This window comes from Mustela putorius, unplaced genomic scaffold (genome assembly GCF_011764305.1).
Source record: "Mustela putorius furo isolate JIRA1106 unplaced genomic scaffold, ASM1176430v1.1 tig00003834_pilon_pilon_pilon, whole genome shotgun sequence".
NCBI classification, from domain to species: Eukaryota; Metazoa; Chordata; class Mammalia; order Carnivora; family Mustelidae; genus Mustela; species Mustela putorius.
Genome location: NW_025421987.1, coordinates 118,031,504 through 118,046,287, shown reverse-complemented (window position 1 = coordinate 118,046,287; position 14,784 = coordinate 118,031,504). Strand labels below are relative to the sequence as shown.

At 34.2% G+C, this 14,784-nt stretch overlaps 1 protein-coding gene across 3 annotated transcripts in view; it reads right to left on the bottom strand.

Annotated features, from left to right (window-relative positions):
• The window catches only part of UBE2E2 (ubiquitin conjugating enzyme E2 E2), a 376,389-nt gene that overhangs the window by 347,661 nt on the left and 13,944 nt on the right, over positions 1-14,784 (bottom strand). For all 3 annotated transcript variants that reach the window (XM_045088962.1, XM_045088963.1, XM_045088964.1), the window contains one exon: positions 12,339-12,389. In XM_045088962.1, coding sequence (XP_044944897.1) covers positions 12,339-12,389 — 51 coding nt within the window. Of the gene's footprint in view, positions 1-12,338; positions 12,390-14,784 lie in introns of those variants that run through there.

Genomic DNA, 14,784 nt, shown 5'->3' with positions numbered 1-14,784 from the left:
GAGGTCACTGGGTGATGTACATTAAGGAAGGCACACGATGTAATGAGCACTGAATATTATATAAGACTGATGAATCACTGATCTCTACCTCTGAAACTAATAATATATTATATGTTAATTAAATTTAAATTTTAAAAATATATATTATTTAAAAATTAAGTAAAAATGAACCTTCTTTAGGTGTGCCTGGGTGGCTCAGTGGGTTGAGACTCTGCTTTCGGCTCAGGTCATGATCCCAGGGTCCTGGGATCAAGCCCTGCATCGGGCTCTCTGCTCGGCAGGGAGCCTGCTTCCCCCTCTCTCTCTGCCTACTTGTGATCTCTCACTCTCTGTCAAATAAATAAATAAAATCTTTTAAATAAATAAAATCTTTTTTTTTAAATTAATCCTCTTTAGTTATTAAACCAAGGGTGTATTGTTAGACTTAAGAATTACTATTACTGTATTTCTATAAGGTAATAAAATATTCCTTTGGGGGGAAAAAAACTTGTCTGTCCCTTCTCCTACCTCACATCCCAATTATTGGCAAAGGAAAATCATAACACTGTTTAACATCATTTATAAACCAGGCTGTTGCCAGATATTTACTGAGGTGATGCACAAGGGCTTTGCAAGGAAGGGCAAATCTTTCATCTTAGGATTGGAGAACATGTTAATTCAAAAAGAACTAACAGAGACTCCTCCTATTCCGTCCTGCCTTACCCTACCCAAGGTGGTTAACTCTCAGGCTTCTATAGTTCTACTTTCCCAGATTCTAGGCCATCTTCTGCTGCCCTGGTAGGCTCAGATTAGTACCAGTCCCGATCTGCAGAACCCCTTACTACTTTGCCACCTGAAATCTGAAGACTACTCCATTTGCCTGCTAACTTGAGCCTAATACCATAATGTCAATTGCTGAAAACAATAAGCAGTCTTGCCACTCTTCAGAAACAGTCCTAGCTTCAGGCAAGGATTATCCTCCAGCACTTGCAGCTGAATCTGTCACCTTCTTTCAGTTCACCACTCAGGTCTTAGATCATTCTGCTCTGATGCATTAGACCACAGAATTTTGCCCTAGCCCTACAGACATGAATGACAGTTATCTTTTCATAATATTGGACCAAAATGCTAAAATAAATGTCTCAATCAGTGGTCATAAGTGAGGCAGGCAGTCCACATGTATGTATAAAGAGCAATGGTGGTTTTTTTAGTGTATTCGCATTTGAAATCTTTAAAATTTTGAATTTTCTTTTAATCCTAAGATTTACTAGATCATGGAACGTTTATGTTAAAAAAAAATCCCAAAAAAACCCCACAAATTTTCTTCATTAACCCTTATTCAATTTCTAAGAATGAAAATAATACTTTTCCAGAATCAAAGGGAAGAGGGGGAAACCATGAGGATTCCAGTTTGTTACACAGTTTGATAGACTTGAAGGTATGTATATGACCAAATAATTACTCAAGAAATTTGCATTAGATGATTAACTTAATTTTTATTAGTTTATTAAAAGTAATATTTTTATTTCTTGACTATGTCTGAGAAGTGGTGTTTATGAAACTACATGTAATAATATCAAACTGATGGATATTAATTTATGTCCCTAAACCCCATGCCAGGTTCCTATTTCCTCATGTTCTTCATATGTTGTCCTTTTCTTATAAATTTAAAAGTTATGAGTAAAGAAGAAAATAAAAACCTCACTTACTAATTTAGGTATGGAACTGATAACAAATAAACAAGCTGTTTTACATATGCCAATAAACTGTGTAAATCACAAGCTACATACTCCAAAAGGACATAAATAAGAGGAAAAACAAGTCACAATCTATAGGTGAAGAGGACAAAGGTGATAAAAATATACTTCATTTGCCTAGGGTCCAGCAACTGAGAAACACCATTCTAGTACTACTTCACATCTGACACCTGAAAAATCCCTCTGAAATAAGCAAACAGATTCATTTATAATTCCTCTAGAGATTAAGCAGGTATTACCTCATGAAGTCATCTGCTATCTCTTTGGACAGCTCTAACTGAAAATGAAGACTTTCTCTCCAGAAGAAAATGGTTTCCTTCTAATTTAACCAAACAGTGCTAGTTTTACTCCCTATAATCACAAAGAGTAAGATTAATTTCTCCTCCATTTTATGGCTCTGAAAACAGTTAAAACACAGCTCTGGTGGCCCCTTAACTTCTCCAGACAAAATAACTCCAGTACCTGTCAAATGGACTTCATAATCATGGATAAGAATTCTCCATTTTCCTTGTTTGCATTAATTATAATTAAATTCTCTGAGTGCATATCCATTCTATCACTGAAATAAGCAATACACTGAACTCCCAGAACTGAATACTAGTCCTGGCTTTCTCATTAAACTGCACATGGGAAGTACCATTTTCTCTCTGGGCTTGAGAGTGCCAGACCATATGCTTTCCAGTTTCAATATATTACGAATCCATCTAAAAACAATGATTTGCAATATTGCTTTTAGTTTGTTAAAAAGTTAAAAATAAATATTTACCCAATACTTTATAATATTCATAAAGGTCTTTTACTTAACTATAGGCACTACAGTGATGATCTAAAAACAGCAGTATTTAAAAATTCCTGACAGAATATAATGGTCGCTGGTGGGAAGAGAGGAGAGAAGGGGGACAAATACTTATGCAGTATAATTACATAACTACAAGCACAATTTTAAAAAGTCAAATTTTACCTAAAATTGAAATTAAGCATAAATTTAAGCTTGAGAAGTTCTCTAGATCCATGCTGTGTAATACAATAGTCACTAATCACATCCGGCTATCTAAATTTAAATTAAGCAAAATTAGGAGTTCGTTTACTAACTGGGGTTAGCCATCTTTCAAGCACTAAACAGCCATATATGGCTAGTAGCCTCTGTACTAAACAACACACATACAAAACACTTATATCATAGCAAAAAAGTTCTACTGGAGCAATGCTATTCTAGAAAGATTCACCTGTATCTATTTTGCAAATGGAAGACCTACATAGCAAAGTCTAAAAACACTTGGCCTCTAATGTCAGAAACGCCAAAGCTGAAATCCTAGTTCTGCCACTTACTTGCTGTGTGACCTTGGACAAGTTACTTAATCGCTCTAAGCCTTTCTTCCATCTATAAAGTACTGTCTAAAACTAGTAGATACTCAAACTTAGTCATAAAGATGAAAAGAGATAATGCTGGCAAAGCATTCTGCACACAGCCCCAAACACTGGAAGCATTCAATTGTTGTCAGTTCCCTAATATAATTATTCACGTATAGGTACAATGAACATCAACTAAATACTAGGATTTGAAATATAGAAACTGAAGAGAGCATTCTTCCAAGTGGGTAAAATAGATAAATCAGTTGTAACATGAAGCATCAGGAGAACTGACAACAGTGTGGTGGGTTTAGGAGAAGGGGAAGTGCTAGATTCTAGTTGGAAGGAACAGCAGGTGCCACGGCAGGAACCTTGGCTCCTGGTGTGAGAGCTATGCCTCTCCTTTTGGTCATTTCACATTATTACTATGCTTCATCTTCCATACAGGTCAGAGGTGCAGAGACGCTTTACACTCTAAGGATTGGAATAGAAAATGAATCTGAGGGGTGTCTGGGTGGCTCAGCTATTAAACGTCTGCCTTCAGCTCAGGTCATGATCCTAGGGTCCTGGGATCAAGCCCTGCATGGGGTTCCCTGCTCAGTAGGAAGACTGCTTCTCCCTCTCTGACTCCCCAGCCTGTGTTCCCTCCTCTTTCGCTGTCTCTCTCTCTCTGTCAAATAAACAAACGAATAAATGATCTTTAAAAAAAAAATGAATTTGAGCTTACAGCTTTGCCTATTATACATCTGGGCAAATGTGCTGCTTCCACACAAATGGGGATTTAGCTACACCTTTAAAGCATCCCAGTAAGTCTCTAAAGTAAGCATTCTAAATAATAAGTTCTAAATGAACAAAAAACAGTAAAAAAAAAACACACCGTTGAAAACATAAATTTAAAAATCAAAATTTCCATTATTCTCAAAATAAAATATACCAACAAAACTATTTTACTTGTTAGTTGCAATAACAGTTGATAAAAGATATTTAAGTTGATGAATGTAATAATCACTGTAAAGAAATGCTTTGAGTGCACTAAAGAATACAGTTCTCAGGGCAACTTAAAAGATAAAATAGCAATGTGAATTAAAATATCACATGTAAGAAAGTAATATGACACTTTCTATCTAGGAGCTTAAGTAATAGAGCTGAAATAATAACCAGCTTAAAACTGGGCAAAATAAAATAAGTGATAAAATGTTCTGTTCCTTTTATAAAATATACTCTCAGTGTGATCACTTAACACATGTTTTTTCAGACATATTCTTGTATTGCTCTTAAAATAGCAAAGAATTTTCAAAAAAAGAAATAAAACTTCAAAGACAGCAAGTAATGGGCAGTAAACTCACTTTTATCACTCAATATTTTTCTTTATTAAGAAATAAACATTTTTAAATGTATAATTAAAGGCAGATATTTTAAAAATTAACATTTTGAAATAAAGTAAAAAAATTTTGGTGATTTTATGAAGATCGTTAGGTCTTCCCCAAGCTCCGTTCTAAAGTAAATGTACATGACAGCAAACAATTAACACCTGAAGTTCCCCAACTGAAGTAACAGCATCTTAAGGTTCTATGCTGACTATGCCCCAAGCGAAGTCAGCCTCAAGTAAAGGCAAAAAGAAAACATACGTATATTTTTGGCAGGAAGGAAGAACACCTTGAAAATCATAAGAAGTACAGAAATGAAAACATAAACAAGCTTGAAACTCTTTATGTCAATGGAATATAAGGTAAGACCATGTTTTCTCATTCTCTATCACACTATACACATACTGCAATTCCAAGGCTATCCAACCCACAGGTGCTATTCCAAACAATTCTTTAGCTGTTCTAACCGTTTAATGCATCTCAAATATTAAAGATTTTTGTCTTCGTAAATTCTATGCAAAACCACTCAACACTGCAGCAATGGAGTCAAGAACTCCTAGGAGTGAATAAAAATATTCCTCAATTATCTGTACTAAAGAAAGGAAAGATATGAATAATTTAGTATCCTATTTAAGACAGGTCCTCAATTATATTTAAATTTTGTCATTTTAATGACTCCTTAAAAGAGGCATTCCAGCCTTCTGCTAACCAATACACATTTATATCACCTTTCAGTTATTCATAGTGTTTATTTATTAATCATCAGCCTTAATCCAAAAAGACTGATGTGGCTTAAAAAATTTATGTAGTATAAAAATACAAAATGAAGATACAGGCTTCAAAAACAGTTGTGGGAAAGAGTAAGAAAATAAAATACAATCAGAGTTGAGATTTCTACAACTACTAAAGTCAAAAAGTAAAGAAGGCTATTAGCTTCTGGGCAACCAAAGTAAAGAGGAAAGCATTATCAGTCTTAGGATTTGCAGAAGTCACAGATATTGGCAGTTTCTGTCAAGAGTATCATCATTCCCCTAGTCTTGGTTCTCAAGCATCTATATGTCTTATCTCTCAATTAATTATAACCAGATTTTTAGGATTAGGAACTATAGTGGATATCTTATTGTAGCCTACAATTGCCCTACCTCAGACCTAATATTAAGCCTTCAATAAATACTAAAATAACTGTGGGGGAAGGTGACATAGAATCAGGCTTACTGGGAAAAACAAATTTCACATTAAAAGTGCAAACATTTGCATACATTGAGTTAAGAACTGTTAAATGTAAAGAAATTCTTTACTGAGAAAGTGCCAATAATAAGAATACTAACGCTAAGATATACATCCACAAACACACACACAAGGGAGAGTGGTAGAAATCAGTATACTCAAAAAATTCCTTTTCAAAATGCTTTAAAGGCAAACAACTGTCTCATGGAATTCAGAAATATAAATCAAACATAATACAAATGACATTTTGGATTACCTTGCATGTTGATTTTTTTTTTCTTTACTGAACCACAAATGACTATCCACAAATGTAATTTTAAATGCATTTTTCTATCTAGTCACACATGTAAAACAATAAAGGATGGAAGAGTAGAAAACCTGGGTTTAAATCCAAATCAACTAGTTGTACAACTCCGAGCAAGTTACTTAACCCCAGGATTCTCATGGAAGAATTGATAAAACTAAATGACAATCATCTATGAAAATCCCTGAATAGCTAAACACGTCATACAAGTATTACCACAATAACCAAAAAAGGAAAACAATTAGTGGCAATAATTACATTTTTGTACTGGAGATTCTTTACAGAGTTCACGCCTATATAACTGCTATCCCCAATTTCTATTTCAATGCCTTCCCCTTCGGTCATACAGTTTTAGAAAATAACCCATACAAATACTACTTCAGTTACTATGATCTGGAAAATACAATTTCCACTATTAAATGGCTCTCATCAACAGTAGGTGAGACAGTGGTTAGATTTATGTCCAGTCATGGCCTCTCCTTTACTGGGAACAACACCTTAACTAATGAGTGAAGACAATGAAAAATTAGAGAACTTAAAGTTTGATTCAAAACTTACTGCAAAGCTACAATAATCAAGATTCTCTGTCAATAAGAGGAAAAAAAAGACAATGCAGTACTGGCTGGCATAAGTATAGACATACAGATCAATGGAATAAAATTTAGAGTTCAGAAATAAACCTTCTCATTTATGATTCACTGATTTTCAACAAAGTTGTCAAGACAATTCAATGGTGTTTTCAGCAAATGGTGCTGACATAACTGGGTATCCACACACGCAAAAAATGAATGTGGACCTTTACCTCATATCATACACAAATGGATCAGGATCAAAATATAAAAGCTAAAACTAAAGAATCCTGAGAAGAAAAATATAAGTGTACATCTTTGTAGTACCGGATTAGTTAATGGTTTCTTAGAAAAAACACCACACACACAAACAACAAAAAGAAAAAACTAAATTAGACTACATCAAAAATTAAACTTTGTCCTTCGAAGATCGTTATTAACAAGGAAAAAAAAATCCTACCCACAGATTAGGAGAAAATATTTGCAAATCATATGCCTTATACAGGACTTGTATCCAAAATAAAGAAAGAAAGAATGCTTACAACTCAGCAATAAAAAGACAAATAACAATTTAAAAATGGGCAAAAGATTTGAATAGACCTTTCTCCAAAAAGATATAAAAATGGCCAAAAAGCATATGAAAAGATGGTCAACATCATCAGTATATTCATGAAGATAATACCAGTCAAAACTACAATTTTAGTATATGTGCTGCCGAAGTGAGCATGCCAGTCGAAACGACAATGACATATCACTTCACACCTACTAAGATGGTTATCGTCAAAAAGAGAGACAAAAAGAATAACTGCCAAAGTTGTGGAGAAACTGGAACTCCTAAACAATGCTGGTAGGAAGGTAAAATGGTACAGCCCTTTGTAATATAGTATGGCAGTTCCCCAAAAGGTTAAACATAGTTACTCTATGACTCAATAATTCTACTTGTAGGTATAAACCCCCCAAATGAAAACGTATGTCCACACAAAATCTTATACATTAATGTTCAAAGAAGCATTATTCATAATAGCCAAGAGTGGAAACAACCCAAATGTATATCAACTGATGAACAGATAAATAAAATGTAATATATCCACACAATGGAATATTATTCAGAGACAAAAAGATAAAAAGTACTGATCCACACTACGTGGATGAACCTTGAAAACATGCTTCATGAAAGAAGCTAGTCACAAAAGACTACACTTTATATGATTCCATTAATACAAACATCCAGAACAGGCAAATCTGTAAGAGACAGAACAGACTGATACCTAAGGCTTAGAGTTGGAGAGCTGGGAGGAAATGGGGAAGGAGTAACTGTTAAAGGGTTTGGTGTTATCTTTTTGGGGTGATTAAACTGTTGTAAAATTGACTGTAATGGTTCCACAACTCTATGAATATAGTAAAAGCCACTGAATTTTAAACTTTAATTTACATCTCAGTAAAGCCAATTCGTTTTCTTAAATAAAAGTAAAGCAGAGCCTGTGTTCAGTGAGTAGATCATTGAAACAGCAATAAAAAGTGAAAACTGCTAGGATAACTGAACTACATCCTCTTCTTTTAGTATTTCCTGATTATACTTCTCAATTATTAAATCATAAGTCCAAATCCAAATGAGTCATTTTATCATAGTCTCTACTTCAAAAAGTAGTAAGGATCTCTGTCATTTCCATTCTCATGCAGTTAATACAAACTTGGACAGTACCAGATCATGACAAAATTTGCATTTAGTTTCCCTATAATACAAAAGAACAAGTTTGGATGACAAAAAGTTTTAATTTTAATTTGGAGATTTTTCTAGCTAACTCCCAGTTTCCCACTACCATCAAGGAAACAGAAATGAACATATCAGCACATTTACAGATTCAAGATCTGTGCTTTTGACAATTTGTGAAGAATCCTGATAGTCATGACATAGAGTCCTTTACAACGGGCAGCAATTTTACCTATTAGGGATCTGTAGGGATATGACGTGAATTCTCTTGGCTCCATCCACCTAAGCTGGTGTGCAAGGAACTAAAGTAGTGAGCAATTCTAGTCCAGTAACTCCAACTCAGCTGGCAATATGAAAACATTTATGGATCTGAAGAGGACTCAGAAGAGAGCCTTTGCAAATGTCACGGGTCAATTATATTATCCACCATAAGAGTTGAAACTAAGCAAAATATACTCTACTACTTACAGGAAATATTCTAAATATACAACCAAATTTCACCCAAACTATATATAATTTTCTATGCCAATGGCCCTACAGACCCTATGATTTTATGAACAGAAACTTTTTTCTAGATATAAAGTTTTGTTTTTTAAAGATTTTTTTTTTTTTTTTTTTTTTTTTTTTTATTTGTTTATTTGACAGACAGAGATCACAAGTAGACAGAGAGGCAGGCAGAGAGAGAGAGGGGGAAGCAGGCTCCCTGCTGAGCAGAGAGCCCGATACGGGACTCGATCCCAGGACCCTGGGACCATGACCTGAGCCGAAGGCAGCGGCTTAACCCACTGAGCCACCCAGGCGCCCCTAAAGTTTTGTTTTTAAACATAAACTCAGATTGTAATGAAAAAAAAAAGGTAACTGAATCCAGTTTCTTAAAAACTGTATAATTTCATTTTTACCTTAAAGACAACAGAAAAAGTGAAAAGAAAATTCAAAGATATGTAGGCAAGTGTTTCCCATAAGAAGAAATAATTCAACCTATTATTTTGTGAATGCTCTAAAAATAGTATTTAGGTTCATTCAAAACCTGAAAGAAAAAAATTAAACAATACCACAGCAGTTCCCCTAAAAATGCCTTACATAACCATATCTATCTACTCTAAATTATACAATTCAGAAAGACTTCATATTCCCAACATGTCTAAATGACAGACTCACAGAATACTTACATACATACTAGTTCCTCCCATATAATTCCAAGAACTGTTTAACCAGGCATCACATAAGAGATGCTCCAAAATTCAGAGATGCTATTTCTAACCTGACAAATACACAAAACTGGGCTGTACTAGTCTGTTAAGCTTCCAGAAAATAAGTATAAACCACAATCTAAGTGGAATATGACACACAACCACCCCCACTGAGACAACAATAACAGATAAAATACCTGTTCCACTCTGTCTAAACAAGTAAACCCAGAGATGTTCCCTCATACATAATCTTATCTGTCATAATGAGCTAACAACTACCCAGGCAACCAAGAGAAAGGATTTTGACAGGCCTGTGTGCTGGTAAAGGTAATACACAAAGAGGGTACTAGGGGAATGTGATTTTGACTCCTTCTATTAGGCAGATAACTTTAATATAGTATATTTCTATAAATTAATGCATTACAGTCATTAGGACACACATAAAGGCAGCACAGAACTTTTAAAAACAACAAAAGTACTACTAACTTTGTGCCAAAATAAGTCAAACAAAAATTATGCTCTGATTTCTCTTATTGAAGATAGTAACCACATTCCCACTGAAATATAGATGGGCAGATTTACTATAAACCACAATCAAATATTTGACACCAAACAATCCAAAGGCCACACAGTAATCCACTTAACAATCACATTGACATCTATATTAAGTAGCAAGTACACAGGACTTGTAGAACTAATCACCACTTCTCAATCAGCCACAACACAGAGGATCCTTTGCTTGCCAAAGGGGAGCACCACATACATGAAGGTGGATATGAGCTTTATCTCTGTCTGGTACAGTTCAATCAACTATTTGGGGATCAAGAAAAAGAGTCAAAGCCACTGAATCACAGACCTGGCTTCTAAAGCAAACTTGTTAACTATCCAATCTTCATTACATTAAATGAATTTCCTTGCAAATTCCCACAAGCAAGCAAATTAACCAAAGTAGGTCATTTTTCTACAATGTTATATATCAATCATATCTCAATAAAACTGGGGGGAAAAAACCCTGCAACCAAGCAGGTATCTTTCCTGAAACTTTCTGAAGGGCTTATTATGTGTCACATCCACATTTTAAAACCCTTCATTTATAAAGAGTTTACATAACCAGTAATGATATAATGAACTATGGCTTAATGAAAAAGTAAATCTCCAAATTTCAGACATTAGAAACTTTTCTTTTTTTACTTTAAGATTTTAATATAATATTAATTATTAATTATTAATAATATTAATGGTTTTAGTTTATTTAAATAATTGCCATTATGTAATTTCTTTCCTCACACTTATTTTCATGCATGTTTATAATACACTGGTTTAATCAAGCTAAATTATTATCTGTAATAAGTCAAAACTAAATTAGACTAATGTATTAGAAAATAATATATAACAAAGTTGCAATCTAACCATCAAATAATATTTTATGTGGATTCCATTTATAAAAAATGAGCCTTAAACAAGCTCATTAAAACAGAGTAGTTTATTTTACCAGTACTTTATAAAATTTAAGCAAATAAGTATATAAACTAGGTTCATATATTTACCAATTAAGTTGTAAAAGTATTACAAAAATAATATATGTGATGAAACTATTTTTTTAAAAAAGATTCAAACCATTAAAATTAATACTGTCATAAGAAACAAGAGATTTTAGGTTTCAAACTGGAGTTTTTCCAAAATCAATCCATTTCCAAGAACTGGTGACCAAAGCCTAAATGATAATTTGCCATCTGAAAAAGTCTTTGATGCAACAGTCTTAAGCGTGACAAGAAGTCTTACTGTTAAACAGTTTTACTTAACATAGAAATATTTGTTCTATTTGAATAAAACATTCTTTGAATATTATTCCAAGGGCATATACTGTACATGACTTTTGTGTAAACAACCACATTAGATTCACCACAAACATAAAATACCTTATTAGAATTTTTCCTATACAAAACAGTTTTCAACTAGCCAAGTATCAAATACCCATCCACAAAATTCTCACTTTCATTAATACATAGAGTTGCTATCTTTGCTTTCACATAAAAATAAGATCAATGAAATCAGAAATCATACCAAACAATAAATTCTACCTGCATTCAATATTAGCAACATATTCCTGTAATCTGTCCTCTCGCCTTCAATCTACAAGACTATACCAATCTAAACTATGAAAACTCCATGTTGGCCTAGTTCCAACACTGACCTTGTATCAAAATAGAAAGAAATGTTTTATAATAGTCCAACAGCCAATCTTTCAACTATTGCATCAGACCCAAGATATAGTATAAGGTAGGAGGTTATTTTTCTCCTCTTCCTCTATGTACCCGTATATCATTAATCATTTCCAGGGAAACACTATTACTTCTTATAAGTAAACCCTGACCAGAAAATTGAAGAAAGGAGAGAGTTTTAAATTTAACATTGCTGCCTCAAATCACCCATTCTTAATTAGCTACAGCCGAGGACTGTAAGAAATAATGAAAACCATGAAAAAACACTATTTAATGTTCTGGTCCTTTTAAAAATCAATTTTCAACAACGTAACAAGTGAATTATCAAATAGCAAATATTTTAGCCACACTATTATTCTATATTAAAGAAATTAAGGCCCCCACACCTATTCCACTGAAAGATAATTAAATTTGTTACTCTATAATTTCATTATCTTATTGTTATTGCATTATTCTGTTTGCAACTCCACTATACCTCTACAAATATACTTGATAAGTATTCCATTTCTACACAGAAACAATAACTGTCTTCCACAGTCATTTAAGTTCAAACTATAATGATGTTTTACCAATCAAACTACAATAACAGTTATACATGAGACCAACACTCAATTATACCTTGCACAAAAGATACAAATAAATAAAAATCTGTAAGTACTTACCTACAGTTGGGAGGAGGGTCCAACGTAATCTCTGCAAGTTCCTTCTGAATTCTTTAAAATAAAGACAAAGTTATGTTAAAATGCCTTTATTGTCTTAATAGTTCACTAAAATGTTATACTTTAACACAAATATTTCCCATTTGTATGCTTTTTAAAAAATACTAATACTATAGGGACGCCTGGGTGCCTCAGTTGGTTAAGCAGCTGCCTTCGGCTCAGGTCATGATCCCAGGGTCCTGGGATCGAGTCCCACATCGGGCTCCTTGCTCGGCGGGGAGCCTGCTTCTCCCTCTGCCTCTGCCTGCCTCTTTGTCTGCCTGTGCTCACTCGCTCTCTCTCCCTCTGTCTCTGGCAAATAAATAAAATCTTTAAAAAAAATACTAATACTATATAAATCATCATATACAATAATAACCAAGCCATAACTTCTGTCATGATTTTGGCAATGCACCTACAAAAAAAAAGGATTGGTCGTTAAGAGTACACACACCCTGTAGAAGCAACACTAGAAACTTCATCTAACCAGGACACCTGGATGGCTCAGTCAGTTAAGCGTCAAACTCTTAACTTCTGTTCAAGTCATGATCTCCGGTTTATGAGCTCAAGCCCCATGGCAGGCTCTGCGCTCAGTAGGGGGTCTCCCTCTCTCTCTCTCCTTGTGCCCCTCTGAATGGCTCACCAGCTCGCTCTCTCTAATATAAATACATCTTTTTTAAAAAGCTTCATTGAACAACTGATAATAACCAAAATTTGTAGTTTAAATTAGATACCTTTGCCACATTATTTACAGATCATTCCAACTTCTTATTTAGAACATCCCCACTAAGATGGAAAGTGATTATTAAGATAAATCCAAGCACTGTAAATGATCCAATCAACTGGTGAAGAAAGAATTATCAGGATCTCATTCTAACACCTGAAACTGCTATCCAAATATAAATGGTATTCCTCCCTGAAGCCTCTAGGTTGGAGAAGACTGAGACTTTCCAATCTGACACTAAACCTTTTGCAAGAACTATCCTAATAATATGTGGATAATCATCTTAATGTCATTGCATTGCAAAAAGAACTTTTTAAAAACCTGCTTTTGTGCTCATGTTATTTTTTAACTTTTGATTTTTAACTGCACCTAACCTCTTATTTATATATACATACACACACACACACACACACACACACACACAAAGGCTTAACAGTGCTACATTGTTTAATAAGACCAAGCAATGTCTTAACTATCATTCAGCATTATTAAACATAGGCTTTGTCAAAGCAAATACAAAAAAATTCTCAAAACCCCACTTCTTCTCCTTTGCTTTTTAAATATGAGGATTTGCTAACTGGATACCTGCTATTTGGTTAATTACTGTGATAGTGAATGGATGATAGTTGACTAAAGTACCTTAAAAAATAAGAATCTGAACAAAAACATTTACTATCAAACAATTTCATTCCACATTTTTTTCAATACAACAAATGAAAATAAAGAAATAGACATGACTTGTCCAAGAGGATTAGCTTCAATTTCCTGAAAGAACTGCATGCTACGAACACAATTTTCACTTTTCTAAGCCATGTGATTCAAGGCTGGGGAAACATTATGAAGCTGAGCAAGACTAGTAAGTTCAAAACCAAGAAAACTTTCATTTTAATTCTGTTCTACCATTAATTGAGAGTTCTTGGATAAAAAGACTACTCAAACCTGCATCTTCTCCCTCAGCCTTAGTTTCCTATCTTATAAAATGAAGAGGTTTATTTTCCATACTATAAATAGGGCAACTAGGATTTGTTTTATCTTTAAAACATATTCCTTTAAATATGGATTCTGTGATGTGTTCAGATACACATAAATTATATACAGCCCAGGAGCGCCTGGGTAGCTCAGTCAGTTAAGCGTCAGATCTTGGATTTGGCTCAGGTCATCATCTCATGGTTCCTGGCATCAAGCCCATGTAGGACTCCATGCTCAGTGGGGAATCGACTTGAAGATTCCCTCCTGGTGCCCCTCCCCCCAACCATACATGGGCTCAGGTGCACAGGCTCATCCTCACTCTCAAATAAATAAATATTTTTTTAAGTATATACAGCCCATAATTAAATGAGAAATCTCAAAGACCTGATATTGGTGAACACCCTTTATGAATTTCATACAGAAGTAAAAAAATAGGTACTTCAAAACTAAATCAAGTAAGTCCAGATTAATGATAGCAAAATAAGCACACACACATTCACCTCCCACTCCTTCAAGACCCCACTTAGAGCAGGTAGAAAAGCACAGGGGGGCAAAATACTGAAAGTGCAAAAAGGAGTAAACAGCAAGAGAAGGAAATGAGAATTTCAGTGTATTTTTGGAAGATAAAGTAGACAGGCGTAAACTAAACAGGTTGAGACAGCCCAGAAGGGACTGCAGAGTGCTTAAGAATATAACAAAGACACATTATTTAAGGGA